We start from the raw sequence: 26,964 nt of genomic DNA on the forward strand, positions 1-26,964 counted from the left end.
GCAGTGTTCCACGCTGTGTGACCATATTTCTTTATTTACTTTTATTTATTATTTTCATTTTTTTTCTTTAGTTTCGATATGTACAATACACGGAGAGCGATTTTCATGCCATCCCCAGCAAGCTTTCCTTCTTTATCATTTATCTTAATTTTTATTAATCAAATGCAATGGTGGGAAACATTTGAGTAAGTTCACATAAATTGCACTAATTAAAATGGTGGCAATAAAGTTTACAACTAAACGTAAGCAATTACACGTGATTCACAGACATATATATATATATATATATATATATATATATATATATATATATATATATATATATATATATATATATATATATATATATATTCAGTTTTACGTGCTTGTGCCGCGTAACTTTTAAGTATTCCATGCCGTTGAATTTAATTTCTTTTTTTTCATACACAACAACGATAACGTTTTCTCCATAACTTTTTTATTTTTATCTTAGGCTGTATAGCGGAACATAAATTTTACAAGTGAATTTTTTTGAAAAAGTTAACGTCCATGGCATTGATGTATTTTACATTTTTACCCATCCGACCTTAATATCAAAGTTTATAGGTGTGCACGATACGAAACGCAAAAATATACGACTTTTCAAACATTCCACTTTTGCAAGATACAATCGACCCACGTATTTTATATTTTTTAATTCATGAACGAAAATTTTTTATCACGTTTCTGAACATATTGACAATATTAAGTCGTAAACATCGAAATAAATCTTTGGAAGATGTACATACAATTTTTTTATTTCACTATCTAACAGTATTCAAATTGCCAAAAATTTGAGCATTTGTATTATATTACGTTTTCGATATAAAAAGTCAGTCAAATTATGCGTATAATTCTTTTTGAGAATTTTTCAAACACCTTTAATTTTTTAAGTCTTTTGTTTTTGTCAAAATCTATGCGGCTTTAATGCGTACTTTATGAAAAGGTTCGACTGTATCGTTTATAACAAACAAACTTTTCAAGAGCATGACGTCGTAACTAACAGTTCATTATCGTATAATCTATCTCCTATATAACTATACAAAATACATATACAATGCGTTGATTCTTCAGCTTTGTCGCTCAAATGAAAATAGTTGACACCAACAGAAAGTTGATTTTCTCAATCGCGATTACCATGAATTTCAACATCTTTTGTAATTATATTGACAAGCCACATCGAAGTATAACATTGGGACAGAATAGCACCGATTAACATTGAGCCAGATTGTGAAAATCGAATAAACGAGATAGGTTTATAGACAATGAAAATGTTGAAGTCCCAATAACATCAATATGAATGCACTGTTTTTTGTAATCGTTCGTTTGCGAAAAAAATTATACATTTTTTAGTCAATCCCATCAAGACTTTTTCTCCCAATACTTCAGCTCGATGATTTACTTTTCCTTGGGAGTAGGAGCATCCTTGGTTTTCTTCTCGCTGCTTTCTGATACTTCCCTCAACGTCGACGACGTCGAGGACGATGGTGTGGACGTTTGATGAAAGGTAGAGTTCTTAATGCTAACGTTAACTTCCAACTGCAAAAGAAATTCGTCGTTATGATAATTATTCAATAAAAACCGCTTAGAGAATGAGACAACGGCTCATTCAGAGATAACAAAAACGAAAGCGTCGTCGCGGCGTGTGCATACTAGATTGTCTGCAGCGCGCCTGGCCGTGTACTGCAGGAGCTAATGGAAATTTAAATTTTTAACAAAGCGAGATCCGACCGCCTGACGCAATGACCCGCTTAGAAATTGTCATGAATGTTAACAGGTTGTTTATTCGAAAGTAGGGCTCTGCACGTTCCCCATTTCATATTCCATTTGAAAGTCAAATGTCTATGTACATCGTGACAGTACATACGATCTATTTCGAGTTCCGAAAATTTTTCAAATATATCAGGAGAAGCCCAAAAGCGTCGAGTGCAATGAAATTCAATTAAGGCCAAAGCCGCAAGCTGACACTTGAAATTTTATACCTTCGACCTCGCTCGCTTCGCAGCAGCAGCAGCAGCAGCGCGAAATTAAACACGGAAAACACACGGGAAGAAAGTCGCCGAGGCGGCAATAGAGGTGAATTAAGAGACGCGTCGGGAAAGTTTTATTTACAATATCAGCGGGTGGCGCGGAAAAGTTTGCGACTGCTGGTTCGCAGTACGCTGCGGGCGCAGTACATACAAAGAAAGTGAGAGAAAGCGAGGGAGTGAGAGAAAAGAGCCATTCGTCGTTGACTCCTCTGTGCAGGAACCTGGAGGAAAGTCCTGCGCTGCCAGGAAATATAGAGAGGCTCTCGAGCGAGTTTTTCTGCACGGCGCTCGGTCCTATTTCAGTCTTCTCCAAGTAGAGTTTTTACTAATTTTTGTTTTCTTCCACGCACCGAGCGTGGAATGAATTATAAAACTTTATCGCGCTGCGCACACGCTTTTTCAGACTTGATAAATTAGTCGCCGTCAGGTTTACGCTTTGCGATTTTATTGTTACAGTTTTACAAACATCAACGATTGACATTCTCTTACCAGCACGGGCCCTTCCTCCTCCTTCAGATCTTCCAGCTGATTTTCCAGGACGTCTATCCTGGCGGTTTTATCCAGGACAGCCGTGTCGTTGAACGAGCTGCTCTTCTTCCACACGTTCATCCTCATCTGGCTGGTGGGATCGTTCGGGTCTACCGACGCCGACAGAGGGCCGACCTGTCCAATCTCCTCGATGTCGTTCTTCCTCCACTCGTTGCTGTAACGGGGCGACGAGACCGCCGACACGGCGATGAACGCGTTCTTGCCGGGCTTGTCGAGCGTCACGCCCGACTTGGAGGTGGGCTGAGCCGTGACCTTGTGGTAAGCGAACTGCTTCCACTTGTTGGGCCAGCCGCTGCCCCAGTTTGCCGCCGCGGCTTTCGCCAAGTTCCACGCGTCCGCCGGGAGCTTCTCGCTGTTCCAGTGGGGATTGTGATCGTCCTCGAAGTTCTCGTGGATCTTCATGCCGTTGTACCACGTCTGCTGCTGCTTGTCCGGCTCGTTCCACTTGGAACCGGTGACAGGGGCTACTTTGCCGGACCAGAGCCTCGTGTCGTTCGCTTGGACTGGTTCGCCCTGTTTGTCGCTCTTCTGAAGTTTCTGCTGCTTCAGCTCCTTCAGCGGGTCCTTGTCCGGTCGTAACCTTCCGTTCTTGGAATAGAGGCCGAGTTTCCGCACGAGTTCCGCGTTAGGGTTGTAGGACTTTCCGTTCTCGTCCTTAGGCCAGGGCTTGGCACCGGGAAGCTTGAAAGGCCAGGTGGCAGGATCCGAGGTCAGGCTGTTCCACGTCTTCATCGTCAGTTTCGGCGACTCCTCCTCGTGCTTCGAGTCCACGACGCTTTTCAGCTGGGAGTCGTTGTTGTTGTTGTCATTGTTGTTTCGGCTGCTCTCCCACGTCGAGGCGTCCTCCTTGCGGTGCATCCCATAGTCTCGAGACTTGTCTGGCTTTGGCCAAGAGTCTTGTGCATGGAACATCCGCTGGACTTCTTTCTCCTCCAACCACGGCGGGAGGTTTTCCTGAAAAGAGCCGAAGATTTAGTGTTAGCTTCACCTTATATCTTACTCGATTCTCAAATAGGCTCATACCCTAAAATTCTGGCGGTTCCAGCTCTGCTGCTGCTGTCGTTGCTGCGCCTGCTGCCAAGCCTTGGCAGTCTCCTCCTCCACCTGCTCGAGCCTCGCGAAGTAGTCCCGTTCCGAGTGCCAAGGCATCCAAGGCTTGGACACACTGGAGAACTGCCTCCAGTTCCAAAGGCCCTTATTGGATGGACCGTCGTTGCTTCCACCACGGAACGGGTTACCAGCCTGCCAGGGTTTGCTCGCGGCGAAGTCTCGTCCCGGCGGCAGGTACTCTTGGTTTCGTGCGAAATTCACGTCGTACTGCGGCGGAACTGGTGGCACTTGCTCGGGATAGGGCACCATCGGCTCACGGAGTCGAGTGTAGGCCAGACGAGAGGACGACGGAGAGACCAGCTGGCCGAAGTGCGTTCGCTGGTAGGCTCGATCGTTCGCATCGTAACCTGCGAGGAATGTTTTTGGTTATTGTTACAAACGGAGAGGAGACAGAGTCGAAAGCGAAAAAGTAGACGACGGGACTCGAACTCGCGGACCCGAGAGCCAGAGACCTGTGCTCTAATCTCTGAGCTAAGGTCTACGATGCATCCGAAGCGCATGACTCGTCTCGCTGACTCGTCTCGCTGCTCGCGTTGCAGACGTGTGAGTCTGTGACATTATTAATATAAAACATTCTTCGAGATCGTGAATAAAAAATTGCCTGTTTACAGGAATTTCAGTCTAGTAATTTCATCTATGTATTTAGATGGAAAGAATTTCCACTGGACGCAAAATAAAAAATTTAGAAGCAAAGCTTGAATTTAAGATAAAATTTATCAAGTTATTTTTTGCTTTTCTTCGAGCTTCCAAGCTCACAAATTTTTTCCAATATTAATATCCGTTTCATAAAGCATTATTTAACGCATACTTCACAGAATGTTTAATCCAAATTTTTCAAACTGTCTGCCTTATCGTAAACAAAGAAAAATCAACTGACCAGCGCCATCGTCAAGATCCTCGCCCGAGGATGTCTGTTGATGCGTGTTTATCTTGCCGAAGTGCACGAATCGCGGCTGCGAGTACTCGCGGGCTGCCTTCAACATAAGCGCTTGTCGCTCCGAGTTCAGAGCTTTCAAGCTCTCGCGCTCCTTGTCATCCAGTGGTCGGCGGGCTGGACTCAGCGTTCGAGGTTTCGACGGCATCGAGTACCGCACCTGTGCAAACAGACATTCATTTTTAGTATATATCTTCTATTTTAAACAACTTTTTCGTTTATACAAAAAACATGCTTAGTAAACCTGAAGTAATGATTTTACCTTAGCAACGTTCGACTCGTCCTCCCGAAGATCATCCTGGGACCAGGGCTGCTGGAAAAGTCTCTCCGCTACGAGTCTCCATTTGGCCTTGACGGCAGAGGACGGTTGAGTGCTCGACCAGGGCGTCTCGGTGGTGGCCATCACCGCCGGTGGTAGTGGGCTCGACGTCGCCTCCGTGATCGACGTCGTGGTCGCGCTGGTCGACGGCTTGTTCCTGTGTCTCAGCTTCTTCTTCTTCTTTTTCTTTTTCTTAGGCTTGCGCGTCGGCCGGTCGTCGGCCGAAAGCGGCATCGACGTCGTCAACGTCGACGTCGACTCCTGGAGGAACGGGTTGGCGACCTGCACCAGTCGCTTCTGCGTCTCTAACGCCTGCCGTGAGAGGTTCAGGTTGGCTTCGACGTTCGCTGCAAAGAGCATAGGATTATTATTTGCTCGTTCTCAAGACAGTTGACAGATCGTGTACTCACTCAAGAACTGCCTCCAGCCGGAATTTTCCGCCAGCACTTTCAATAGACGCTCAGCCAGTAAGCCCTCCTCGGCCTGTGATAAGAAATTCATTAAGAATCGTCGAATCATCGCGTTAATCGCACGTTTATATAGTTCCGCGAGTAGAAAGCCATTATTCACACTCGCGCGAGTCCAAAGCTCGCTGATATATTCGGCGCGCGAATTCCAATTTTCAAATTCGAAACCCAGAAGCTTTTGAAAGCTCCCCGCGCGAATCTCCGGAAATTTCTCCGAGAAAGTCGCGCTCGGCAAACTTGTTCTCTCAGGAGCTCTGCGGAAATCATCGGTGAAAAGCTATATAGAGAGAAGCGTCGGCGTCGTTTCCCCTCGAGGCAAAAGCGCGTCGCGCGTCTCGAATCGACAAAAGGATATCCGGAGTGGGCTGTGTGTTTGATCGGCGTCATCTGGCTACAAAACGACCGCGATCAAAGCTCTTTCTCTCTCTCTCTCTCTCTCTCTTTCTCGCACGCATCTCAGACTTGCGGGGCCGTGCATAAAGCCGCTTTTTCCTTTATCCCCTAGCTGGCATTCGAAGGTATACACGTGTATAAGGAAATTGCAGGGACGCGGAAGGGAACGACGAGGAGGAATGGAGTCGTGGCTTCCTTTGATTCTGAAAGCTGCTGCTGCTTCGATCCGAGTTAGCTCGGCTGAAAGAGAACGAGACCGAAAGAGAGAGAGAGAGAGAGAGAGAGAGAGAGAGAGAGAGAGAGAGAGATAGAGAGAGAGAGAGAGAGAGAGAGAAGGATATTAAATCGTCAGCGGCGATGTGCGCTCGGATGGCAACGACTGATGAGAGGGAGCGCGCTACTGGGATATTTAGGGATTCACTGCGCGTGAGGTATTTCGAGTGGTATAGGTATACCGGGAAGAGCGTCGGCCAGTAGATAGTTAGCTAGTTGGGACGTAATTTTGTATCGAAGCGATGTAAATTCATATAATTTAGAATTTAATATTTGTTGCTCGGACCGTTGTTTCGCACAGTTTGGAGAGTTGAATGCAACGTTTTGGACAATTAGTAGTTTATATTTTGGCTGTGAATATTAATTGGCTCATCGTGAATAATAAAAGCGTTGTGACACATATTTGCGAAAAGTTAATTAGTGTCCGGTATTTAGTAATTTATTGCAGCATAAGGGGTGGAATTTTCGAATTTCTCTGGCGCCGAAAGTACGGTAAATAAGTACGGTATTTTCATTATTTTTAGCGATTTTAGTTTTGTTATTGCCTACTTCATTTTGTTAACAATTATGAAATTTTCATGGGTGGAACCCTTGGCAATTAAAGTAAATTATATTATGTGTCTTTATCGTCGAATCAGTTATTTGTTTTACAACTTTTGCCATTTGATAAATGAAAAACTTTTCATTGAAAGCAGCCAAAAATGCATAAATATCCATACTGCAGGCTGACTTTACATTATACAATTCGATGGCTTCAATGTATCCCAAAGATATCGTATATAGATAAAATAATGCTTCGAACAGAGAAGAGCTACCGTTGATTTGAAATTCATGAGCTACCGCTCGGTTTTCCCTGAAATCCCGGCATTATATGGCCGAAGGATCATAGGCCAGAAGAATCACTTAGTGATCGATGCGGGAATCAACAAACCCACGTCCCACGTACATACGAAAACACGGCGCCAACTATATACGCGGTAAAAGGGAATCGGAGAATTTCCCATTTGAAATTGTAATATAGGGGTATACATTCTTCTTTCATACTTCGAAGCGAAAATACCCGTGAAAATGCTCACGCATAACTCGCCTACACGTCGAAATGCAATTTCGCAAACGAAGTCAAAAAGCAAACTCCCCATCCATATATATATCACTGAAAAAGCCTCGGCTGCATCCTCGTCACGTCGTCCTATCCATACACGTACACACACGGGCGATCAGTGTGTGTGTATAAACTCGGCGCGGAAACTACTCTCTCACAAAATGCAAATTCAAAAAGTGTCCGGGAATATTTGTGGCCCTAATTTTCCGGAGGACGGAATTATTTGCTTGCCGGCAGGACGTCCGGTCCTCGGGCCATTCGTCTTGAGGCACGTACCAAGGGAAATTGCCGTCACCGCGCGACCGCTGCAGTAGCAGCACCGAGAGCGATTAGATGCGAGCACCGGAGACAAGATTTCGCGGGGATTCCTAGAGACTATACGCGAGAGAGAGAGAGAGAGAGAGAGAGAGAGAGAGAGAGAGAGAGCTTCCTGTCGTCGCAGCTGCCGCGAGTGTTTGTTTACGGCGAAGGGGCCAGCGCAGCTCCACTTCCGGAAAATGAGGTCAGAGCTAAGGGGGGCTACGGAAAACAGTCGTAAATTCTCTGCGCGCGGAGAGAAGCCGGTGTGAAAATTCGTCGTTTTCAATTTGACGACGAACGCGCGGAAGAAAGAAACGTGTAAAAACGCGGACAAAGACCCACACCCCCTTGTTCGCGGTATTATTTCATTTTGTCGGCGTAAATTCCGAGCGCTAAGCGTTTTTGAATTCGCGCGCGGCGTTATGCGTATAATGGTGAGTTTTTGCGGTGTAAATTATTTGGAAAGTTTCCAAGAAAGAAGCCAGTCAGTGTATAACTCACCCCAAGCTCCTGGAGCTTTTCGCGCTCTGTGACGTACTCGTCCATCAGGTAAGCCTTGAGGTCGTTGAGCAATGCAGTTTGTCTCTTGATCTGCTTCCTGAGCAATTCGCTGGGCCCAACTACGCTGTACTCGCGCTGCTCCTCGTAACTCGGTAGCGTCTCCTGCAACTGTTCGATTTCCGACTCTTAATAAGGTAAAACTGTCGTGTATGAATTACGAGCGTGATTTGTCGATATGCGGCAGTCGTGAGAGCATGTGGGTAAGGGTAAAAATTTTGAAAATTAAAATTAGAAAGGGTGAAGATTAGAAATTTTAAATTTATAAACTGAGATTTTGTAATGAAAAAATTTATAAAACAAAAATGTTAAATTGAAATATTGTAAAAGGGGATATTTGCGGTTGAAATATCGCGGAAGGGATATTTTTAGGAATTCCAAAATTTAGTTTTTCAAAATTATACCTTTCAAAATAATTTTGGGATCTAAACTCTTTCGTTATAAATAAATTCGTAACTTGCTTCTTTCAAATCTTTATTTTTTGAAATTTTTATCCTCACCCAGAGCATGTGTGAGAGATTCTTGGAACAATTTTCGGTTTGATAAGAGTTTGAAGAGTTTAGAAAAGGTACTTTTAATTTTAAAGGCTTAAAATTATTACTGATTTCATAGAGAATTCCGTGTTCTGATTTTAGATGGAAGCTGTAAAAGATTTTACTGGAACTTTTTCAAATTATTACACTTGTATATTTTGGAACTATGCTTTTGTGTAGAAGGAATACGAGCTTTGGTTTGAACATATCCGATGTTCTGCGCGTTTCTGATGAAATGAGGTCTTTAAAAATTCAAAAACAATTTATTTATCAAACGTATCGAATGTATCGAACGTATCATTGAATCTTTGCAAACATGTAAACAATCATTATTTTAACATGGTTAAATCCCTCAAGCTTTCAAACGTCTTCTATAAGCTTCTAAATACAGTATACTACGAAAAAAAAACAACATCCCGAAAAGCTCATAACTTTTCAAGTCTTTCAGCGGTAAACTTCCACGCCTATACATTTTTTTCACATAATTCTCCGCATACACCTCGCAAAACTTTAATGCGCGGATTGAAGGACGTTTACGCGGCTGTCGCCTTTTTATTCCCCGCACCGCGTGCTCAGGGTTATAAATGTATGCGCTAATATTTACGGCCGCGCAGAAAATATAAATGCGTCGAACGTCTCTGGCCGATTGTAAATTTCCGTGGTTGAAAAGAAAATAAAAGGAAAACTGACCTCGTTCTTCATGGACTCCTTAGCCGTCGGTTCAACGAGTACCACCTCGGCTTTCTGCGGATGGCTCGACGACGACTGTACCTGCGTTTCATTGTCGGCCAGCAGAATTTCCTTCTGCGAGCTCAGCTCCTTTTTCACCGTTGGGACGCGCTTGTCCTTCGCCGCGTGTTGCTGACTCTCCTTCTTCCTTCTTTTGTACTCCAAAAGCTCGCTCACCTGCGAGCCCAGAGGATTCCTTCTCGAGTCGATTGTAATAAAACGCGGGGAGGCGATACTTTTATTACTATATCGCGGAGGGTTAAGGGCGTCGTTAACGTCGTCGACAGTTAAAGTGATTTTCCTCTCGAGTTAATAAACTTCGAGCCTTCATATTTGCGGTGATAACTCTTCGATCGCGTCATTGGTATTTACACCGGAGAAAACTTTTCGTTCGACATAAGCGAGCGAGCAAAGTGTTTGAGCGTAGCGTCGCGCGTTGTTTATAAAAGGCTTTTATACACGCCGTATCGTTACAGCGTCACGATGAACGAGGACTTACGGTTATACCTTACGCGATATTACATTTTTTACGGCGCTCGTATCACGGAAAATATTTATCGGTAATTCTCGGAGTCTGATTAAACGCAAATTCAATTTCCCCCAACAAAAACTAGATCAGAGAGCCCTGCGCGCGGTATATCGATTGCCAACGCAAACGTTTGCTCACCTCCTTGTCGGTCTTCGCCTCCGGCTTCATGCTCGTCGACACGAGAGCTCGTAGTTCGTCCTCGTACTCGTCGTCGTCCTCGTCGTGACTACTTTCAAGACTCGCTTCGTCCTCCCCTTCCTCTTCATCAGGGCCATCGTCATCCTCCTCGTCTTCCTCCTCCTCTTCCTCACCTCCAGCCTCGTCCTCATCATCGTCTCCTCCGCCGTCATCTTCCAGCGAGTCCTCCGAACTAGCCAAGTATGACGATGAACTTGGGATGACTCGTAGGCTGGTGCTGTTCGATTGCGTCCCAAGTTCCTGCGGATTAATCGGCGGCGTCGTTAATTACACTCCTCCTCCTCTCCAGCTTTGCTCCGAACTCGATCGAACGTCGTCGCTCTTTTAATTTTGAATTAAAGCTCGGTTCGCCGCGAGCGAGCTTTGTTAAAGCTCAGCATAAAATTAGTGCCGCGAGGAGATAAAAATGTCAGAGAGAAAGCTCTCTCTCTCTCTCTCTCTCTCTCTCTGCTCCACACCGCGACCGAACTCATAAAGCAACACAAAAGCAAGCCGCGCGCGCTTATTATCAAAACGAAAGTGCAGCGCGATTAAAGCTCCCGGTACGCTGGACTCGGCTCTATTTTTCCACGCGGAGTAACGATTAGAGTGCTACTTACCGAAACTACGGCTCCTGGCTTCTGTTGCTGCTGTGGCTCGGTTTTGCTGCTCACTGCAACAGGAAGCGAAACGATCTTCGTTAATCCTCTCTTTTTCTCTTTCTCTCTCTACTGTGGCTTTTTTGCGGCAAAGCGCTAGATACGCGGGAAATGAGCTGTAGCTTTTTACGCTATATTTTAACCATTAATTCGCTTCTATTATTATATCCGTCAAAAATGTTCCTCTCGCGCGTGAATTTTTCAAGCTCGACAGGAGCCATCCGTTTTTAATATTTCAGGAGTAGCACATAGGAGAGAGCTTGCGCGCGTATCTGGGCGCAATAATGCGAAGTGGAAATTCGCGTCGAGAAAAGCAGTTCCGCTATAAACATGCACGCACGTACGTGAGATACTTTAATGTGACACACACGCGTGGATTTATCTCGTCCTCGCGCGATAACTCGAAAGGTGCGCGCGAGCTTTATTTTTATCCGACGCGTGTATGTGCATTAGGAAAATTAAATCGCAGCGCTTCATTTCCAGTGAAGCTCAAATCGAATGACCGCAAACGAGATGAAGCTGTATACGGCAATCGAATGAGAGCGACGACGGCGATCGATCGGTAATCGAATCGAAACTCATTTCGGCCATGGTTAATCGAATCCGCGGAACAGAGTCGGTCAGTTTATCGATTCGTCTTATCCCGAAGTAAATTACACGCTGTATAGAGACTCCTTTCCATCCGAATATAATTACTCAAGTACGTTACACGTGTTGCGTCACATTAGGATATACATACACGTCAGGTTATAGAGTGAAAGGACGGCAATAAGGAGGCTACGATTAATCTCTCGTAATTCAGAGCTTAAAAGCTCCGGTGCCAGTTCGTTTACGAAGCGGAGTAGTAATGAGGCGTCGCTCTCGGCTTTTGAATTGATAACGAGATTACTTTCTCTCGCGCTAGCTCCGGTACTGGGCTATTAATTCGCTGGGATTTTGATTAGACGCTTTATATGCGCTTGTATGTGGCTGTGTGTACCTACTGCCTGTTTGATTGATAAACATAAACGCAGTTCGCCCTACTTGTTTTTCGGCTGTATCGTTAATGTATGCTCGCGAGTTTCCTGGTACACACGCGAATCCGTTATAGTTTTGTATCTATACAAAGGAAGCGATGAACCACCGGGATGATGTATATGTATAGCGCGCACTAATTGCTAAATTTAATCCGAGGCACCATTCGTGCAACGATTCACGTAGACGAAATGTACGCCGGGTATTTTCGCGTTATAATGGATTCATCGCGCTGTTTGCGGTTTAATGCGCGTATAGCGCATATATTCGCGGCTCGAGAGGGAGATCGTTTATGGGAATATAACAAACTACGGAAACGAGCGATTTCTCGGATTTCGACGATATCGGTTAATTACGCGCGTAATGAGCGGCAAACGCGTTATATTCTGCATTGTTATATCAACTTTTCCATTCCACACCAGCGCGCGACGACCGCTTAAATATTTACGCGCAAACTCGCAAAGAGCTTTTCCGAGTCTGTGTACAGGGTAAGAAGAAAAAAAAATTTCTTCCTCAGTCGAGTGCGCTACATTATTGAGTTACGAAATCCAAGTGCGCGCGACGGCGGCGCGGACGCGCAAAAAAGAGGGGAGGAAAGTGTACGAGAGAAGAAACGCGAGATATAAAATTTCGCCGGCGGGATGTTCCAGACTGCGCTATCGAAACATTCTCCGCAGAGACAAATCACCGGAGTGTGTTATACAGTTGGATTGTCGATCGAAACGCGCGGATACGCTCAGCGAAAGTTTTTACCTTTTCCGTGCATAGCTGTGAAACGATAATAACGAATTCGTCACGCTCTCGTCCATGGAATACACGGAGGGTAAACTTGTGTTATACAGGCAAAGTTACGGCGCGAACCGAGTCAAACAACCGAGGAAGTAGTCGACTCGACGGCCTGAAACTCGCGTCAAATATCCTCAATTTCCCAGAGACAATAAGCAGGAAATTACCCGTGCGGAGGTAGCGCGCTTTCCAATTAACGCGCCGCCGACGCCCTACTATGCTCTCGAGGGACTCGACGTGTATAGCGCTCTTCGCGGAAGCGAAACGATTCGTAGATTAGAGGGGCAACTTTTTCAATCGACTGCTCAGTTTGCAAATTCGACCTGACGCGATATTGATTAGACTGTAACTTTGCGACTTTGTAGCTGCAGCTGCTAGTTTTCGGGGGGGGGGGGGGAGCTTTCGCGGAACGAATTTTCATGTAAATCACATTTAAAATAGCTGCAGCGCAGCTTCGCGCTGCGTAATTTCCCTTCCGACAGAGCGAGAGCAACGCTGTTGTGAATGTAATTCTCAGGCTTTCCAAATATGAGCTTTCGCGTATAATCAGAGTTTTATAGTATAACAATAACAAAAGCTTCGTTATGCCGCGCGACGAAAGGTTCTTGTTTTTATTTCGTTATTCGGGTGGGCGGCGTGCGATAAATCAATACCTCTGAACATTTTGCGTGTGAACTGACCCCGTATACCTATACAGAATACAGTACAAGCTTCCCGGAAAATTCGAGCTTTATCGCCCGCGTAATTTTAAACAAGCAAAATATAATCGATCGCGTTTACTCGCCGGCTGCAGCTGTCCGCGAATATTTGTGCAAAATATCAATAAGGAATCATTCCGTGAAATTAAATCGAACGTATTATTTCCTCCACGTTGCGAATAAATAGCGCGGCGGGCACATCTCGCTCGAAATATTTCGACGGCAAATCTCGAACAGAAGAAGAAGAAGCCGCGCGTGTATAACGTATACGTAGGTATACAAGTACAAAAAGTCGCGGGAAAATTCGAAACATCCTCAAAATTCGCTGCGGCAATATAGCTTTGTGTGCCGCAGCTCGGCAGTGCGGTATATGCGTCCTCTTGCACGAGAGAGTTAAGGAGAATCGTCGAGGCAGAAATGTAGCTGCGCTGCTCGATTTTCCATTTTCCGCAGCGCCGGCGTATAATGATATCCGCGAGGCCGAGCATATAACCGTGGATCGTGAGAATTTACGCACGTGCGCGCGCCTCCTATATCTACTCCTCCTTTTTTAGCGCTTGTAAAGCGTAACGAGGCGCAATTTTTTGCTGGGAATAGGGGGAGAGTCGAAAAGGCGGCTTTGAGAGAATCTTTTATTACGTAATAAGCGAATTTTCGACTGCAGCGCTTATAAGTTGGGAAGCCGAGTTTTGGGGCGTATGAAATTTCGAAGAACTAGATACAGTGGGTGGATGCATTGCAAGCACGAAGCCGACACGCGGCCCGCTTCGATAAGTCTTCCATTATGGCTATATGTGCGAGCTGCGCACAATAACGCAAATCAATGGACCATACAGGGCATCTCGAGCGCCGCGTGGATTTGTGCGCGCACAGGTGGATGTGTATCCGGCTACTTCGTGGCGATATTTGGGTATACGAAGCTTTCCGAGCTTGCGGCGTGGAGGAGAGTTGCCCGGTATGAACGAATGATCCTTGGGACCTAATCAGCTTTGTGGTGATTATACACACGATATGCGGCTCGGTTTGAAAGGGTAAAACCATATAGACTTTAAATTTTTCAATAAAATTTTAGGAAAATAGCACAAAAATCGAGTGGCACGATAGCGGCACGAACGCACACACACATCCATACGGACATTTTCCAAAATCACTATTATTCGACTAAAAATTCATCAAAATACACTTCCTACGTGTTTTTATACAGACTCCAAAAATTACTATTACAAGGCTTCCTTAGGAAGGATGCAAAAACAAACAAAAATTAATAAAGTTTGTTGAGTATATAAAAAACGCTGCCAATTCATTGGCACGTGTCTTCCTTCGATCTAATTTATCGTTCCTATATGAAATAATAATGAAAATATAATACAATGATAAATAGGTATCATAATATACAATATCATCATTTGCTCTTACGCTTTTACTAGGCAATGATGTTTTGCTTTATTGTCATGTTACTGTCATGTTTAAACTTGTGACTTGTCTAATGCTTAAAATTGATCATAAATTAGGTACAGGGGGAGAACCTTAAAGCTGAAAAGCTTTGTTTTCTGAAATAGTAGTGGATTAAAATCAATAATATTAGTATTGAGAGGGTTGATGTAATAAAGGACTTGGTAGTTTATCTTGACTCGAAATTATCTGTTGAATATCCCATTGATTATACGGTTAGCAAAGCCTCGAAATGCTTGATTTTCTATTAAGATTTTGTAAAGATTTCACTAAAGTAGAAACTAGAATAATTCTGTATGAAACTCTTGTTATTCCTATCTTTACTTATTGTTTTCAAATATGGCGTTCTTATCATAATTACTTTACTGAATTTATTGAATCTTTTCAGCATAGATTCCTTAGATTGTGCACAAGGCTAATAAAATAACCTGTCCATCGCTATGAATATAATTATTCTAGTATAATGAAAAGTGTACGTATTTGCTCCATTCAATCGTTATTTGACTATCATGATGCACTACTATCATTTCGAGTGATTAAAGGTTTAGTTAATAGTTAGTCTGGGTCAGAGAAGCTAGAGTCTATGATATCAATAGACTGACGTGTCAGGCAGTCTCTCAGTCTGGAAAGTGCATCTTCGCTCAGCACATCCATCAGGATTTACAAAGAAATCTTCTCTAATAAGTTTCCAACTACAGAAGTAAGATTGTATGTTTTAGTGTTGATAAAGTCAGCTTGTCCCATTGACTATCGAGACTAAGTTACATAATAGAACAATTCACCTCGTCCAACAGTGCTAATGATTTATGTTATCACTAAGTCCAACATACCTAAAATATAATGGCTGCTCAGGCAAAGCGGCCTTAATATGAATATGCGTAACGTTTCTATTCTATATGTTGCGGTGTATTTTTTGCAATGTATCGACATTTTTCGGCGCCTCGTCCAACATATATGGCGAAACACCATTGCAGCTAACCGTAGTCAACAAGTTTCACGTTGACGTAGGCAAGGGCTTCACGTTGATCCACAACAGTGACCAATACAATAAGATGCGATTTTATGGTTTGATTTCTCTTCGTATGGCTATTCTAGGTAGGGACAACGAATGGATTAAGCGTCTCGCTGGCCAGGGAAAAATGATGACAGGAGTCAGTCATAATCTGGTAAAAACTCTGCTTGATGCCAGTGCAGAAGATAATAGACATGAAGACCACTAAGATAGAGGGCAGCTTAATTTCATACATAGTAGGCGGCAGAGCCCTGTAAGCAGTTATAGCATGAGAAGCCTGGTGATACTCCACATTAGGTACGTTTACACACACACACTTTTACGCAACAAGGCCCTACAAAAAGAAATGATAAAAGGAGAAGTAAAAAATAAGAGAAGCTCTATTGATCTTAGCCACTAGATCGAGAAGCAATACGTTCAATTCGTCGTTTTCGTTCGTTTATAATACTTGTAGAACGCTATTTTACTTTGGGATTTCCGTCAGCCACCTAGCGGTCACCAGCGGTAAGCTCCGCACCGATACGACGCGCATACGTCGGCCATGACATGAGAGAGCATAGAGACGCCGACTGTAAATATGTTTAGCCTGTATTATTTTTAAATTAAACAAAAAAAAAAAAAAATAATAATAATAATAATAGCATTTTTTAATAGCTATATATTTTTTAATGGGAAAATTTTTCGAAAATGTTATATACATTATATAATAGCATATTATGTTATTTGAAAGAAATCATGTAATAAATAAGTTATGAAAAGAAGCTATTATAAATAAATGTAATTTGTGAGAGACTATTAAAAAATGATCATGCACGAAAAGTTATGAAAAAGTGTTATGTGCAAGAAATAATTATATTTTTGGAAAACGTTAAATCTATGAGAGTAAACCCGCGAGGGTGAACGAACCAGTGTTGTACGACTACAACGGGGCATTATATTCGACGACGATTTCTATTCTTCCGAGTTCAAAGTAACTGCCGGGCCTCGCGCAGGGCTGAACTTTGAGTCATGAAAAAATGCAAGATTCGCACTTCGCACAGTTATGTATTTTGCTGTGTTAATAGAGCCGCTTGTGGTGGTATAGCAGGCTATGAGAGAAATAAGAAAGTCGTTGAAGAGTTCTCAACTATAAGAGCTACCTGACCGCTTACTCAATTTTATGGTTTACAGTTGGGCACGAAATTCGACGCAGCTGTTTTCAAAACAGAAGGAACTGAAGCACGTGTCTACTATATTGAGTAGAATGCTGCAGTTTAATGATTCGAGCGATATTCCTCTCTTTAAAAAATGATGGACCTGGTTGTGAAGCCTTTAATACGTGATTCTGATTGGTTGCTATGGTCGGTTGCCTAGGTAACAGATGAGAACCCGCGCGCTTTAAATTCATAACCCTCATAACAGTCATAACCCTGGTAGAAATTTTTCGGGTGTTTAAAATAAAATGAAATGAGGTTAAATAATATGAAATCTGAATAGCGGATTCAGAAAAAATATATGCAATATCCCTATTTGAAGTAGGTAATAATGTGTGTGTATGTTATTTAGTTTTTTTTTTAATATAAGTGAGAAGCGCAATTAAAAGAATAAAAAGTATAAAGATATATTGTGTCTCCGTGTCCAAAGTTGCCCACGGTGAGGTTTAAGAAGTGAATTTAAAGAAAAGTTCAGTATCCGAAGAGTCAGGTGTGAGTTTGAGTTTATCACTACAATGCCCTTTAAATTTTAAAAAGGCTAGACAACTAAAATTTGACACAGTCACTTACTATGTTACCTAGAAATATGTAATCAAGATGATTTTGATTGAACTGTTTTCATTCATATTTTCACACCAACGCCAATGTGAATTTTTTAATTTAGTGGCTCACATTTTGCTTATAGGCAGTTACGCAGTAACTACTATCTCTAGCACATTGTATTTCTGGTTTCCAGTGTATTGTTACCTGGAGAAAATGACAAATATTTTGGCTTTTTTCCATTGCATTGCATTTGCTCTCACTTGAAAACTAATTTCTAGAGAGCTCATTTTTTGCATATAGATTTCTGTTTTGATTGTGAATCGGTGTCGGAATCGAAATCAAAAGTATTTCAATTAAGGTTAATTCAACTTTGTATATTGTTTCATTGACACAAAAGAAATCTATATGTAAAATATGAGCTCTCTAGACCTGCTAGTTTTCGAATGAGAGCAAATGCTAAATAGAAAAATAGGCATCGATCTCAAAATCTCTCACGACTGTTAAGAGTCAAAATTCTTATTAATGTCTTGACAAGAAAGGCAACATATTTATCACTTTCTTCATGTAAAAATACACTGGAAACCAGAAATACAATGTGCTAGAGATAGTATTTACTACGTAATTGCCTATAAGCAAAATGTGACCCGCCAAATTAAAAAATTCACATGGGCCTCAATGTGAAAATATGAATGAAAACAGTTAAATTAAAATCATCTGGATTGCATGTTTTTATAGGTAGCATATCAAGTATCTGTGTAAAATTTCAATTGTCTAGGTTTTTTACAATGCAAATGAATAGCGTTGTAATGATAGGCTTGTACTCACAGACTCTTTTACTAAACTTTTCTTCAAATTCACTTCTCAGACCTTAACGACAACGACTTTGGGCATTGTTAATATACTTATATTTAAAGTATTACAGAATATGGTAACATATGGTAGGTTATATGGTAAAAATATTAGCAGAAATTAGTGTACCCAAAACTTATGGTGTTTTTTTTACCAGGAGACATAGGTAGAATAAGAGCGCGCGAAGCGCGCCTTCATTCCTAGTGTTTTTTGAAATTTGAGCGAAGCCGATGTTGTATTTCTCGTAAAAATTGCAGTGGAAGATCATGCAACTTTTCTAATCATTTCGGAAATTGAAAAGCGCACGCGCTTGAGAACCATGTGAGTTTTATAGATATATATTTACACTAGATGTTAAGAAAGAAACCGGGATTTTGTATATGTATTTACAGCTCTTAATATCAGAAGTCTCATCTCGACATTACTCGTAGTTATAAATTAACTCGCACTAGCTCTTATATGACAACTGATAATTTATTTTAATGCAAGAAATGTTTGTTTACAAAAACCAACATTCTTTTTGCCCCGAAACACACTCGGGGATAAATTGATGGTATAAAAATATGAATGTGGCTTCATTATCATAGCGTCGTAAGTCGGAAAAAATAATGCATTATGCAACTTAGAAAATTGGATCTTTCTAGCATGAATAATGGTTCAGAGTAGCCGCAGGTAAGGGCGCCCGAGACGAACACACTACGAGTTGTCATATCATCACTCGACTCTGAAAAAGCTATACTTTGCGCATTGATACACATCGTGATTTTTAAGGCTGTATTTTCTATAATATGCTCGTTTCCTTTTATAAAATAAGTATGTGATGTACAATCAATATTATATGACTGCAAGCTAGGTCGCTCGTGTACGATTTTTTTAGACAGCTGGATCTCCTCCAGGGCTTTTAAAGTTTATCTTTTATTCAACCTACAATAGAGACTGAATAATTATTATGAAAATATCAAGAATAAGTATAAAACACATTAGTAATAAAAAATTGATAAAGTCTTTTAATTAATTAGGGGCATATTTTAACCTAGCGAGCGTGAAAAAACTTAATATTTTCGATCACTCAAGCTGGGGGCAAAATTGCAAAAAATCACCTTTTTGGTTCTACAATGTAACATAAGATCTTGAACATACATTTAAAACGTATGCATCTTAAAAAGATATGCCTGCCCAAGCCCGATCCCTCTCTATCACTTTCCTCAGTGATACGAGTCAGCGTGCGAGCCGACACTGGCACTTTTCAAAAGAAGATCGGCTATCTCGGCCGTGAACACACATACGCCACACAAAGCGACAAAGCCACGGATAACACGTCGACACAGTGTTCATCCTCCACAACGACAAAAGGGAAAGCCCCCTGTATATAGGCGCCTATACTCTACAGCAGCAGCACACGTCTCGCGCCGAGCGAGAAATAGAGACAGCGGCTGCAGCGGCGCAGCCGTGTTTGCCTACGTGTGTGTGTGTGTCTCGAGCTACAACAAACTTCAATATACCGGCTTGATATACCGATCACGTATCTCGCTCGGGTCAGCAGCCGGTGCGTTACACTATACAGGCGGGCAACTTTCATAATATAAACCTCGTCGCTTTATACCTGGCGCGCAGCGGTAGTAGCAGCGGCGGGAGAGAGAACAGCCCGGCGATTTGCGCGGATGCAGCCGTAGAGAGTCGAGCGTTATGGGAAACTCTCTATCCCCAGCCCGGAATTGACCCCTTTTTGCGCCTGCAGACCGATCGAATTTCCGCCGACGGATATATATATATATATATATATATATATATATATATGCACTGCGGAAATTTCGCTTTGTTTCAAGGGCTTCCCCGATGCGGTCGTGCTTTAGTTCCCGCCTATCATGAATTTTACAAAGCCGTATATAAATGGGTGCTGATGTGTATACGAAATTAGAAGAAAAAATATGGATACGCTGACGATGAGGGAATTTGTTTAAATCTGTAAATTCTTTCAAGACTGATTTTTTATGCATCGATATTTTCTCTACATCTCTTTAAATCGAAAAGTATAGCTATATTATTCAACGGTATCTATTTAATGTCGCTTGGATAAAATATGGCCCACAGTTGAAAGTAGTGAAAAGTCAAAAAATTTCATTCCGTCAATAAAGCAATTTTCTCGTGTAACAATAGTTTTTTAAACATTATCTGCATTAACACAAACGTTCTGTTTTGAACGCGTTCAAAAAAGATTTAGGCTAAAAATGGTTGCCAAAATTGGAAGTACTATCCTGATGTAGAAATCGTATATAAACGTTTTAAACACGTTTAAAAAAAGTAATTCACACGTAATCTAAAGGTTCTATTATTTGGAAAAATGGAAATGTGTCGGAGATTCGAACGTTTCTCAAACGCTTTTCTAACTTTTTTTAACTTTACGTTTAAACGTTTAAAAGTTTTAATTCAAACGTTTAAAAAACGTTTTGTGTTATTAAAGGTACGATCATACAGCAAACAAGAAAAATCGAACGAGAAAAGTACGCTACACCATTTTAAAAAAAATAGTGACAAAAAAAATTTCCTCGTACACGCACTCTTTAAACGAGGCGTGGGAAAATTTGCAAGTGCGATTATACGCTCGCGGAATATTCGGTTCATCAGCCAAGCTCCCTTTTACGGTTGCCTGCGGCGGCGGAGCACTGCTAATCGACGGCTTAAAGCTGCCCCGCGTGCGAATATTCATAAAAGCGCGCTCGTTTGTAACGGGATCATCGGCATTTGCGCCTCGGGCTTGAAAAATTGAAATTCACAGAAAAAAAGCTCCGCAAATATTAAATCTACACTGAGAAAAATTTGATAGTAGAAATTACTATTTGGGATAGTAATTTTTACTGCTTTTCATAATAAATTGGCAACAGACTTTTAAAATATTAGATTTTACTATCCAAAGATAGTAATTTTTTAAAATTTAATTTCAATTTCGCTTAGTTCTATATTTTACACCTCTTAGGTACTTTTCGCGCTGTTATTACTTTATTATATATTATTTTTATTGATTATAATTATGATGTTTGGAAGAAAGAAAGGGATTAAATTTTTTTTTTGCGGCGACGGGAATCGAACCTGGAGCTCCGGCATGAGAGTCGAGTGCGCTGACCATTTACCTAAAGAGATCTATTACGTACAAAATTTCAGATCTAGCCGATGTATTAATCGACGTACGAACTAAAGTTAATAAAAATTAACGACGATTAATAAAGAATAAAGTAAAATCAATAGATACAGAAACTCATTATAATAAAATAAACGTAAAATGTCAATTAAAATACTGATTACCGCAGAAAAAAAATTAAATTTAAACCTTACCGACTGAGAATATTATAATTTTTCCCACTTTACCATTTTACCATATTAGGTAGTAAACATTAAAAAATGAAGTTTTTTGAAAGCCTTAACAATTTTTACTATCTGAGATAGTAAAAATTAATATCTCTTATAGTGAATTTTACTATAAAAGATAGTAAAAATTACTAGCTTCCGAGTCTGTTACCAAATTATTATCCGAGGTAGTAATTTTTACTGTCAAATTTTTCTCAGTATAGCTCGAGAGTGCGTATACGAGAGCTTTCAGTTCGGAAAAATAAAATTCGGTACCCACGCAACTACTTGAGAACAAAGCAATGCGACGATATAGCAATTTTCATTCGTCATTTCCAATCGAAGCAAATAAAAAAAAAAACAAGAGCCATATCGCTATGATTGCAGTCGGTCCTTCACTTCTCGTCCTACGCAATATCGAAGTTTCGTCGGCGCGAATGAAAGCGATTTATCACGCGGGAATACATCCTCGGTGCATATACAACTAATGCGAGCTTCGAGCGCCTATGTGTGTGTTGTGCTTAATGCGATTTACATGATCGTCGTGTGTTTGCGTCGACGGGATTACAAACTGTACATATGTTTTCATTCGAAATTCATCATAAGCTCGTCATCGTCGTTAATTTACGTTTTTGATCGAGTATAATACATAATTCCGTTATTACTTCATTATTGCAGGAGGGCCTGATTCAATAACAAGAAAACTTCGAGTGCGAAAACTCGGCATGCATATTCATTTATATAGCTCGAGACAATAACAACAATTTCCAAGGCCGCATGAATATTTATAAATACGCGAGAAGCGCACCGGGCGTCGAACACTTTCATTCGGAAAAGCTCATCGCAAAAGCGCAGTTTTTAATTCCTCTAAAATATACAAACGAGACGGCAGCCACGGCTGCACAGCCGAGTGTATTCTATGCAAATCGAGATTTAATCCGCGTCTAGGATATTATATTCGCGGGTGAAAACCAACTTTTTCCTTCATTCCTATAGATATATAAAGGTGAAACGCTATATATAGCGGAAGGCGCGCCGAGCGCGGCATTACGCAATTAAGGAAACAGCTTAATTAAATTCTGCCCGCCTTTAAAAAGTTGCGATGATTAAATTTTCCCGCGAGTCGGGAGACGATCGAAGCTCGGGCTGCAGTGTATATAACGAGCCTCGTGCTCCTCAATTACCGTCTTGAATAAATCGCATCACGTAATGGGTCTCTCGTTCCATCCAGTTCGGCCTTTTATAGTCCCCGTGAGAATGAAAAAAAAGCTCGACACGTGCTTTAGATTCGAAGCCCAATCAGTTGCGTAATTTTCTCCTGCTTTCATTGTTAAATTAACCGCACGTGCGCGCGCTCGCTTAACTAATGCGTTATATACATTTGGAATTCGCTGCAGCGAAGCGTGTATTAATGAGTTAACAATATAAAATCGATAAAGCAATTAGAGCCGCGAAAGCAGAAGCATAACACTCGTTAACGCGTTTAACAAGGTGTCAATTCCATACTCGAATCGTCCCCCTGCGTTTGTATAAACTTGGAATATAACGCATCAAACGGAAGCTCTACAAAGTCTTGGCGAGTTATTGCCTTCATTTCCGCGCAGCCGCCGTTCTCTCTCCCACTCGCCCAGCAGTAGCCCATTTCGCGCCATCTGATAAAACGTTGCCGGCAATAACGCGCTATCCCCAACGCCGCACTCTCGTGTCTAATATGAGCGATGTCTTCCCTTCCCCGCGTGTGTATCTCTCTCTCTCAATCTTTTTTCCCCGTTTAATTTCGTCCCTGTTTTCGCGGAGATGAATTTCATCCTCGAAGCGAACAAACTCTTTATTAAAAATCCGTATAGGAGACTTCCCGGCCGAGAGGAAAACTTGGCCCGCACGCGAGTTGGCGAAGAGGTTGACGCGCGCGCAAGCTCCGGAAACGAGCTTTTGAACGAAAAACTGCAGCACGATGCTCAAACGTACATTAGCTCCCGGAACAATACTCGCCGAGCCGGAAATAAGTGCGGAAGCCCGTTATTTCCGCGACTTGAGCGTAGAGCTTTTTTCACTATCGCAGCTTTCGCGCGCGCGCACACACCCGTTGTTTTCTCCGTTTCTTAATAAAGCATATTTACGATGTAATATCTCGCCTACGGCCGCTGTATATTATACGATAGTTTACGCTAGCGCGCGCCGGAACGAAAGTTTATTATTCGGGCTTGATAAATTATGCGCGCTATGCTCGTACGCTTCTTGATTGCCAGTAGTCTGATCGTGAGTTATTCGCCTCGAGCGAGGAGAGCTCTTTTCCTTTTTCGTTTCTTCTAATACAGCTGGAGAGATTTATTTGTGCTTTTCTGACTTGAGTATACATTTCTATCTGATAATTCGCTTATATTTGGTATAAAATGTCGGGGCGAAATGAAATAATGATTCCAAGAAGCAGCGGTCGAGGGGACGCGGCGACGAGCTTTCATTCAATTTAAAAGGTTCTGTTCGAATAATAAGTCGTCGCTAAAAAATAAATTGATTCCGGATGAAACAAGTATATACATGCTAACCCCCGGGGGAAATCAAACTAATTGCATAAAGGCTCGAAAATTAAAAGACAGCGGCCCAGAAAAGACGAGGAGCGCGAAAAAAATAGGACGCGCAAAGACGACGCCGACAAAGGGGAGAAAAGTAGAGGAGGAAAAAAAGAGAGAATAAGAAAGCGCAAGGAGAGAATGATGAGAGAAGAAGAGGAGACGGGGGCGGTGTCAAAGACGCCGGCCACCTTTTCGTTGTAGAGGACCAAGTCAAAGAAGAAGCGACTACACTCGAGCCGTTCGACGCTGGCAAATATTGAATCAAGCTCGCCCCAGCGACAAAGTTGAGAGGACGGTAAGCTTGTGCTTCGGCCTCGCTGTCGAAAAATCTTCCGAGGAAAGAGCGAAGATGTGTATATTCTGGCTATGTACCTGATGGCCGCTCGATATTTCTGTAAAATACAAAAGAGTGAGCTTTTGAGAGCTTTTAGTTATCACGAAGGATTGCACGGCTGTTATACATTTTTTGAAAATCTGAGGACTTCATTCCGTTTGAAGTCATGGTAATCGGATTTCGTTACATTACAGATCGAGAGGAGCTTCAGAAAGTATGCGTGGGTGTGTATTTTTAACGATTTTTATTAATCTCGTTAATAAAAAACGACTGTTCTTTCCATAAAAAAAGGATTTGCTTATAGTTACTTTACATCTTTAAATAGCGTCGGTGTACTTATCTTGAGAAAATAGAATTTCTTACAACTAAACTTTAACACACTTTCCAGCGAGTGAACCTCTCAAACTTGCGGCTTAGCATTTTGCTCTAATTTCTTTTTGTTCTTTCGAATTTCATTCGTTATTCTGTCTCCGCACCTGCGGAGCCACTCAGCTATCCGCGACTTGATGACGTCTATGTCGAGATTATGGTGATGTTGTACCAGGTCTAGAAAATATTGCAATAGTGTTCATTCGGATGCTAAAATTTAGATGGTTTGCAAAATTTGTACAAATAACACAAAACTTACCAACTATCAAACCAACCATGTTGCTAGTTCCAAACGTGATGGAATTTTTAACTCCAGTCCAAGATATACTCCTACACAGTTGGTTTGTTAAAATACTGGACATAATATTTGAGATTGACTTCTGCTCATTGCTGACGAGTAGTCTTCTTATTTTTATAAGCTGGAAAATAAGTGTGTTAGTTGTGCAGAACTGAGTTTACAGAGTAACAAATCAATCGTACAGAACAATGATGAAAGCACTTACAAATTGGTCCTGTACATTTTCATTGCTGGCCAGTGATTCGTCAAAGTCCAAAAAGTCATTGACATCGTCGAAAGGCATGGTTGGCAAAAGGTCTAACAGTCGATCCACTGGCAATATACTTGGATCGCTTTGCTTCAAACATTTCAAAATTTCTTGTTGTTGCTTCATAATGATGTTGAGAGTTTCTCTGCAAGTGCCTGCCAAAGAAATAGAGCTGTTAAAAAAATACACTACAATATTTTATCAACTATTAAAAATAGAGTTTGACATACAACAACACTCCTGGCTGTGAGCTTTGTTAATTGTTTCAGGTATTGTCGAGAAGCAGCTTTCTGAAAATGAAAAGCACGTATAACATACAAATGCACTAAGAATGAAAACTACGATTGAAAATTACCAGTAGACTGTTTAACAGGAACGAGTACTTGTTTCGGTGTCTCCACTCCAACGTCTTCCAAGTACTCTATATTTTCATCGAGGACTTCATATTCTTCGTACTGTTCTAACGCTTCACCCTCGTACTTGTGGTCCTCTTTGTGCGGCAAGCTTTGTACTTGTGAACCACTGGTCGATGGAGCCTCCTCCAATTTCATACTCTTTGCTGCTCTACCTACCACAACGGTATCGGCATCGCGTTTGCTTAGCTCCACTTTTTTGGTTCTAGCAGGTACGATTCTGATGATCGAAGGGCCACTTATTCTTGATTTGTTCATGACTGTTGTTCGTCTTTGTGCACTGTTCACTTGAGACGCCAACAATTGCTTGACGCGTCTGTTCTGCTGACGTATTCCTAGTTTTGAAAATTCTTTGACACTTCTCAGTGACATTGCCGTCGCACGCGCGCCGAGCAGTGTTTTGATTCAGTCGCAAACAATAAACATAACCTGTACTTTGTGTTTTAGCGTGTTTCCGCACGGCACTATCGGAGGCGAGGGTTATACTCGAGGTCGTCAACGAAGCATCTGACGAACAATGCGAGGAAGATTTATTCAGCTGGTGTTAGAACGTTTTAAAACATTGCAAAACTGTAAGAATAACTGTGCAAAGCTCGACGACGCATCGATCACGCATCTCAATTCTCACGCTCGCCAGTGCACTGATGACGCGCTTGGGGACTTTTTCGAGCATGCGCCAGCGCCACTGACATTTATACTTATAACTAGGAACTATACTCTGATCCACAACAACAATACTGTATAGATACCTATAGGTACTAAGTACTTATTACTTACCTATATAGTTCAGCGAAGCGATAGCCTTAGTTCTCGATGTATCGGCGACAGAATATTATAGTGTTCATTTCTCAAGAATCAGTAAGCATACAGAAACCGTTAAAGTCGAATAATATAAAAATTTGAATTTATACACCTATACACACATAACGCATAGCTAGCGAACCAACCTGTCGTAAATTATGCATATAAAACGGTTACAAAGCTACATTTTTAATCCTGTAAGTCCTCCCGAGACAGAACGGCGCCGAATTATTGGATTATTCAGCAATGCCAATGCCAGCCGAAAGTTGTAGTCGCTGTCTGTCGTCTCCGATTCCCGCTTGAAACTCGCGCAGCATTACCTGATGCGTGTACTGTTATATATGTATATAGAACGAGGGT

At 41.8% G+C, this 26,964-nt stretch overlaps 2 protein-coding genes across 3 annotated transcripts in view; both read right to left on the reverse strand.

Moving 5' to 3' along the window:
• Positions 1-444: 444 nt before the first annotated feature.
• Positions 445-26,964, reverse strand: part of LOC100678838 — a 176,349-nt gene continuing 149,829 nt past the window's right edge. For both annotated transcript variants that reach the window (XM_016987356.3, XM_016987355.3), the window contains exons 2-11: positions 10,642-10,694; positions 9,983-10,282; positions 9,277-9,492; positions 7,997-8,164; positions 5,371-5,443; positions 4,904-5,307; positions 4,585-4,801; positions 3,621-4,054; positions 2,538-3,551; positions 445-1,557 (exon numbers count right to left, since the gene is read on the reverse strand). In XM_016987356.3, coding sequence (XP_016842845.1) covers positions 1,417-1,557; positions 2,538-3,551; positions 3,621-4,054; positions 4,585-4,801; positions 4,904-5,307; positions 5,371-5,443; positions 7,997-8,164; positions 9,277-9,492; positions 9,983-10,282; positions 10,642-10,694 — 3,020 coding nt within the window. In that variant the 3' untranslated portion in view covers positions 445-1,416. The remainder of the gene's footprint in view (positions 1,558-2,537; positions 3,552-3,620; positions 4,055-4,584; positions 4,802-4,903; positions 5,308-5,370; positions 5,444-7,996; positions 8,165-9,276; positions 9,493-9,982; positions 10,283-10,641; positions 10,695-26,964) is intronic.
• On the reverse strand, positions 24,704-26,446 carry LOC100114695. The gene is made up of 5 exons (XM_001599580.5): positions 25,746-26,446; positions 25,621-25,680; positions 25,349-25,545; positions 25,105-25,264; positions 24,704-25,022 (listed from the first exon to the last, which is right to left on the reverse strand). Exons 1-5 carry the CDS (start codon positions 26,173-26,175, stop codon positions 24,877-24,879), a joined length of 993 nt encoding a protein of 330 aa, XP_001599630.1. The 5' UTR covers positions 26,176-26,446; the 3' UTR covers positions 24,704-24,876.

This window comes from Nasonia vitripennis, chromosome 4, assembly GCF_009193385.2.
Source record: "Nasonia vitripennis strain AsymCx chromosome 4, Nvit_psr_1.1, whole genome shotgun sequence".
Taxonomy (NCBI): Eukaryota; Metazoa; Arthropoda; class Insecta; order Hymenoptera; family Pteromalidae; genus Nasonia; species Nasonia vitripennis.

Coding starts and splice junctions, on each gene's coding strand:
- LOC100114695 (XM_001599580.5), bottom strand. CDS start 26,175: ATGTCACTGAGAAGTGTCAAAGAATTTTCAAAACTAGGAATACGTCAG. Junction 25,265..25,348: donor AAAATGTACAGGACCAATTT/GTAAGTGCTTTC, acceptor CTTATTTTCCAG/CTTATAAAAATAAGAAGACT. Junction 25,023..25,104: donor CATGGTTGGTTTGATAGTTG/GTAAGTTTTGTG, acceptor AATATTTTCTAG/ACCTGGTACAACATCACCAT.